The 6,635-nt window shown below is 39.8% G+C and overlaps 1 protein-coding gene across 1 annotated transcript; it reads right to left on the bottom strand.

Annotated features, from left to right (window-relative positions):
- Positions 1 to 209: 209 nt before the first annotated feature.
- Positions 210 to 6,541, bottom strand: psmd10 (proteasome 26S subunit, non-ATPase 10). The gene is made up of 5 exons (XM_056290624.1): positions 6,337 to 6,541; positions 6,118 to 6,216; positions 5,207 to 5,353; positions 1,003 to 1,169; positions 210 to 683 (listed from the first exon to the last, which is right to left on the bottom strand). Exons 1-5 carry the CDS (start codon positions 6,451 to 6,453, stop codon positions 530 to 532), a joined length of 684 nt encoding a protein of 227 aa, XP_056146599.1. The 5' UTR covers positions 6,454 to 6,541; the 3' UTR covers positions 210 to 529.
- Between the last annotated feature and the right edge of the window lie 94 nt (positions 6,542 to 6,635).

Raw genomic sequence — 6,635 nt, forward strand, 5'->3', positions numbered from 1 at the left:
TCTTCCTACACCGGTACTGGGTGAGGTTGCTGCAAACGTGAATTTGCGCTGCCATCTCCCCACACCGGAAGCAGAAATGTGTGTATGTATGTATGTATGTTTTGTATATGCGATGCAAATTATATTTGCTATTTGTTTTGTGTAAATATTGTATATGTATTTTGTGGTTGTGTCTATTAAAAAACAGGTTCAACAACACTCAATGATTTTTTTAATTTTATTTCACAACTAACACTTCATTCGTAGCAGTCTGCACTGCATTCTGACAGATTCCTATCAACACAGCTTTGACTAATGGCCCTCGTATATCTATGGTCTTAGCAGTTTTAAGTACCTCATTTGAGAATCTGAAGAGGTTGTATCTCAGTCAAAATTTTCTCTGGGCACTCTTATCCCTCTTTCACCTGCACTTGTTTGGAGGTTTCAAATCAGTTTAATGAAGAAGGGCCAATGGCAGTTCTCATTATATGATCAGAAGATGTATATGGTGGATCCTGGCTGGAGCCTGACCCGTAACGCAGTATATGGTTCACCCTTCTACAATCCTACGGAGTATGGTGGCCAGACCACCCTTGGCTATCTGAAGGGGGGTCTTCTCCTCCTTGTTCTCAATGTAGATGCTTGCTCCATGTTCCACCAGCAACTTGGCTGCCTCTACACGCTCCTCATCACATGCCAGGTGGCTGATCAGTAAAAGTAAAAACATGCAACTATAAATACAAAAATTATTTTCTTTTGTAATTGTAATTTTGTATTCCACTCAAGAGTCACATGTGACAAACACACTTTTCTTCTGATATGAATTAGGTTTTGCATTTTCTCACTTCAATCTATTGTGCTTGTACATGTAAGAGTGAGTGGGTGCAAAAAGTTTCCAGCCACGTCATACTTAACACAAATTATGCAGCATATGCATGCTCACACTCACTCATTCTCTGAAACACACACACACACACACATGCATGCACACATGCATGAACGCACACATGCACACACACTTACAGTGGTGTGTTGCCTTGTGAATCTTGGATGTTGGTGGAGGCGCTCTGTTTGAGAAGCAGCTGAATCAGGCGGTAGTTGCCCTTGGCAGAGGCTCTGTGTAGGGGAGTTGACTCCAGCTTGTCTGTGGCATTGGGGTCTGCTCCGTTTTCCAACAACAGCAGAGCTATCTATTAAAAGGGGGGGACCATATCTGTCACTCACAAGCCTAAGTTGAGTGGTTTAGTTTGGAATCCTTTAGTTTTTTGGATACCAATTTCAACATTCTACATACCCCCTTTGAAATTGAAGCTGTATTACTTGGCATTGTGAATTACACATGTTCCATGTGTGATACCCTTGTCTCATTAATTCCTGTCACTGCACAGGAAGTGAAATCACAATCTAACACCAGAGTGCTGTAGAAGGATTTTATAAGCAAAAATGGGAATCCAGTTGGGCAAAGGAAGATTATGTTCTCAGCTGTCTGCTATTATGATCAAAGTAAGGACACTTTATTTTTCTTTTCATATTTTTTTTCAAAGAGTTTCCATAACAGGGATAGTCCCACCACAACGTAATTGTCTTTCAATTTTTTTTTGCTTTTTTCAGTAAAAACTGATTCAAGGGTGTGGACATCCCAGGGAGGAGGCATTCTTCTATTCCTGTCAACTATAAACAGTTATTCATCAAAACAGCGTCGCAACGGTTTCGAACAATGTACACCGCAACACATTCAGATTGCGCTCATCATGGGGGAAAAAAGCATGGTCTTTAGCCCCGTCCAGTGGATAGTAAGTGTAAACTCCTACAATATGAAGGAGCTGTGGAAAAAGTGAGCACCAAGACAAATAAATACTTTGTTTGCGCACAATAAACAGCAATGCTCAAAAAAAAATTTTTTTTTCAAATTATATATATATATATATAAAGAATTCACTTGACTCACTGGATTATTTTGCTCCTTATTTGTTGAGCACTTTCCCTACCATTGAGTGTTTCTTTTAACAAAGGTATATATATATATATATTATTGACAGCTGATGATTGCTTATGGCATGAAACAGGCTTGTACTGTCTCATAAAGAATTTACTTGACTCACTGGATTATATATATTAAAGACCCTAGCAACTTAGCAAATCTCGCAACTTGCCTCTGATATTAAATCCTGGCTGTTCCAAAATGTTCTTATATTTAATGTTGATAAGTCTAAGGTCATTCTGTTCAGTCCCTCAAACGCCATCAGGCCTTTTGGTACTAATCATGGTGGTCTGTCAAATAGTATTAAGCAGGCTGGTAGGAATCTAAGGATAATATTTGATGATAACCTCTTGTTTTGATAATCAAGTCAAAAATGTTGTTTAGTCATGTTTCTTCCAGCTCAAGATCATCTCTAAAATTAGGTCATTTATATCAACTGCTGATCTACAAAAAGTTGTACATGCTTTTATCTATTCTCAGCTTGATTACTGCAACCCACTTTACTGAGAAGCCTCCAGCTGTAGCTGACTTTACTCGGGTATCAGCCAGGGCTCCCTCCATCGTCTGCAGTTGATATAAAATGCCGCTGCTCGGCTCATTACAGGGACAAGAGGCATGATCACATCGCCCCTGTGCTTGCCTCCTTACACTGGCTCCCTGTTAGATTTTGAATTGATGTTGAAATTTCACTGCCTACTTGTAAGACCTTAAACGGTCTTGCTCCTAAATACATCTCTGAATTATTGACCTGGTATGTGCCCTCTCGACTGTTAAGATCTGCAGATGGAGCCCTGCTGGTTATTACCAGGTCTCAGTTTGTCACAAAGGGTTTTTGCTGTTAGAGGCTCCACACTATGGACCTCTCTTCCTGTTTAACTAAGACAAACCAAGTCTCAAGCTTCTTTTAAATCTTGTCTTAAAACTTTTCTTTTCATGAAAGCTTTTACAAATGTTTGATATTTGTCTTTATCTATTTATACTGTTTTTATTTCTCTTCAATTTACTTGGTCTTATTCATTTATTGTCTTTACCTCCTCTGTGCTCATGTCCTTTGGTATTATTTTCATTTTTGCTTTGTCTAGTTTTATTTATTTTGTAAAGCACTTTTTAACATCGTTAAGAAAAGTGCTATATAAATAAAGTTTATTATTATAATTACTTATTATAATATACACTCACCGGCCACTTTATTAGGCACACCCATCCAACTGCTCGTTAACGCAAATTTCTAATCAGCCAATCACATGGCAGCAACTCAATGCATTTAGGCATGTAGACATGGTCAAGACGATCTGCTGCAGTTCAAACCGAGCATCAGAATGGGGAAGAAAGGTAATTTAAGTGACTTTGAACGTGGCATGGTTGTTGGTGCCAGACGGGCTGGTCTGAGTATTCGGATGGTAGGGTCAGAATTTGGCGTCAACAACATGAAAGCATGGATCCATCCTGCCTTGTATCAACGGTTCAGGCTGGTGGTGGTGTAATGGTGTGGGGGATATTTTCTTGGCACACTTTGGGCCCCTTAGTACCAATTGAGCATCGTGTCAACACCACAGCCTACCTGAGTATTGTTGCTGACCATGTCCATCCCTTTATGACCACAGTGTTCCCATCTTCTGATGGCTACTTCCAGCAGGATAACGCGCCATGTCATAAAGCTCAAATCATCTCAGACTGGTTTCTTGAACATGACAATGAGTTCACTGTACTCAAATGGCCTCCAGTCACCAGATCTCAATCCAATAGAGCACCTTTGGAATGTGGTGGACTGGGAGATTCGCATCATGGATGTGCAGCCGACAAATCTGCAGCAACTGCATGATGCTATCATGTCAATATGGACCAAACTCTCTGAGGAATGTTTCCAGTACCTTGTTGAATCTATGCCACGAAGGATTAAGGCAGTTCTGAAGGCAAAAGGGGGTCCAACCTGGTACTAGCAAGGTGTACCTAATAAAGTGGCCAGTGAGTGTATAATCCATGGCACAGTAACTCATTTTAAATCACCTACTCCAAAATGTGGGCCTTATTTGCAGTATCATAACAGTAATCAACACTGATTAGTACAGAGAAATTATGAGTAGCCTAATATTCAGGAACTGTGTGTAGCATATTTCATTGAGTCAACAAATCAATTGAGAATGACCTAAAGGACATTCATAAATTTGAATATTAACATGAAATTGTGAAAATGACAGCAGTATGCAGAAAACAAATGTCTGCATGATATCCCTCAGACGACAGTAAAGAGACTCAACCCTGAAGCCCTATGAACTATTAGTAAGAGGCATAATTGTGGATAATGGTATACAACTATTTCTAGCGTTGGTATTTTTTTCCCACCAGGACAGTAGGCTCCATCTTTAAGAAATGTAAAAAAATATGGATCAATCGAAAATCTCCCTAGAACTTTTTGTACGACACTGAGCGATATTATTTCAGTAAGAAATATAATTTCATAGAATATTCTCAAATTAATCTAACAGCTAAAGTAAAATCTGATTACTCACTGGACACTTTGACTGAAAAGGCAGAACCAATGCAACATAAATGTAAACTTTTAAACTTAGTGTCCCACATGACCATGGAAATGACCATAGTCAATACATGTGTCCATGAATTTGGCATATCATTAAAAGTAAGACAAAAGGTTAAATTACTTGCAACAACTATTATTTCTGAAAGAAAGAAAGCCACTTTATTTTGTCATTGTACCTTACAATGAATTGTATTCTTACGATGAATTTGTTCTCTATATTTAACCCATTCAATTGTATAGGAGCACTGGGCAGCTGCAGTGCCCAGGGACCAACTCCAGTTCTTCTTTTCACTGGGGGCATGCTGGCCCAGTGGTTAGCACTGTCGCCTCACAGCAAGAAGGTCCTGGGTTCGAACCCTGGGGTTGCCCAGTTGTTGAATTAACTGAATTTCCCCAAGGGGATTAATAAAGGAAACGTAACCTTAATCTTAATCATTGCCTTGGTCTGGGGTACAGGCAGGAGTATTAACCCTAACATGCATGTCTTTTGATGGTGGGAGGAAACCCACGCAGACACAGGGAGAACATGCAAACTCCTGGGATGGCCTGGGGTTTGAACCCAGGACCTTCTTGCTGTGAGGCAACAGTGCTAACCACTGGGCCACCATGCTGCCCCTATATCCTACAATACTTCCAAGTTCACAAGCAAATGGCACCATATATAAAACAGTTTTAGTCAATGTTAGTAAAATGTTTGAGAAACTGACCTCATATCTGTCTTTAGAGGCTGCATAATGCAGCGGGGTGCAGCCATTCTGATTTACAGAATTGAGTTGAGCTCCTTTGGATATCAAAGCTCTCACTATGTCCTCTCTGCCTGCAGATGCTGCAATGTGAAGAGGAGTCCAAGAAGCCTGGGAAATAATGCATCAGCAGTAACCATTCCACTTCAACGCAGTTGCAACTGTCCAACGGCTCATTCTTAGCAGGATAAGTCCAGTCATATTGTAATCAACAAAATTACATGAAAGAATCGAGGTAATTGATTAGTTTATGGAAAATGACAAAATCAAATCTGAATGTAAAGGTATACAAGCCTTGCATCGATTTATTTTGTGTGACAATTTTTAAAATGTGTCCAAATTGTTTTCAATATTCAGGTTGAGTTCTCTCATAATATCATACAGCACTTGGTGTAACTCCTAGATAATGATGCATATGTTTTGGATTATTTGTTATTCTGCATTATACAGCTGCGCATCCCTATTTATAAGGCTGTTTTACTTCCATTTAGCTTCTTCATAAACCTGGACATAAATCCCTTGCACCAAATAAACCGCTAAAAAAATCAATTAATTTACAAAATAAGGATCTCAACCGCCAGACAACCAACGGAAGTCCCTACGTATTTCATCAAAAGTTATTCATTATATTTTAATGTCACGACTCTTGTGAATAAAATATGCATGGAAAACAGAAAGAACAACCGTCGTGAATTAGTGTCGGTGTCAGTGCATCCTCAGCGATCAAAAGCGAAAGAAATCAATATGAATAAATGATGAACGAATAGTTCACACCAGCAGCGGATTGTTATGATCTGGGACAAGGTAGCATTCGGAGTCAAACAGCAACTGCACCATTGTTAAGCTACTGGGAAACCGTATAGTTTAATACTTGCATCATCCTGTAGATTCACTTCAACTCCCAGGTCGAGAAGAAACTGCACAATATCGGTATGGCCAGCCGAACATGCCCAGTGGAGGGCGGTTCTGTGGTCCTGAAAGTGCGGAAAAGCGACCGTCAGACATTTCTGTTAATGTACAGCAATGTATTTATTTTTCAGCCGGGCAACTTCGCGTTTAGCTAGAGCAATCGTCGAGATCCGTTTCGGTGATACCTGGTCAGTTTTGCAGGCGAGCGTTTTATCTGTAAAAATACACTGTTTTAATTTTTCAAACTGTCCCGTGTAGGCGAGATTACAAATCTCAACATTAGACACGGAACTTTCCATCATTAAGTATTTGCGTTAATATCAGCCTCAAATGAACAGATGGATTTAGTGGTCCCTGTTATTCAATGCGACGCACACATTTTTTTTTGAACTCGAGCGATGACTCAGGAAACCGAGTTCTACTTCCGAGTTGTATTGCGGTCGAGTGCATGTGTCCTTCAGAGTAAAAGGCTCGACGAGCCGTT

The sequence above is a fragment of the Lampris incognitus genome, chromosome 1 (assembly GCF_029633865.1).
Source record: "Lampris incognitus isolate fLamInc1 chromosome 1, fLamInc1.hap2, whole genome shotgun sequence".
Lineage (NCBI taxonomy): Eukaryota > Metazoa > Chordata > Actinopteri > Lampriformes > Lampridae > Lampris > Lampris incognitus.

Excerpts from the sequence above, each read along its gene's own strand:
- psmd10 (XM_056290624.1), bottom strand. The coding sequence starts at position 6,453 with ATGATGGAAAGTTCCGTGTCTAATGTTGAGATTTGTAATCTCGCCTAC. Across the intron at positions 5,354-6,117 it reads AAGTGAATCTACAGGATGAT|GCTTCTTGGACTCCTCTTCA; the intron begins GCAAGTATTAAA and ends ATTATTTCCCAG. Across the intron at positions 684-1,002 it reads TCACAAGGCAACACACCACT|CCACCTGGCATGTGATGAGG; the intron begins GTAAGTGTGTGT and ends TTTACTGATCAG.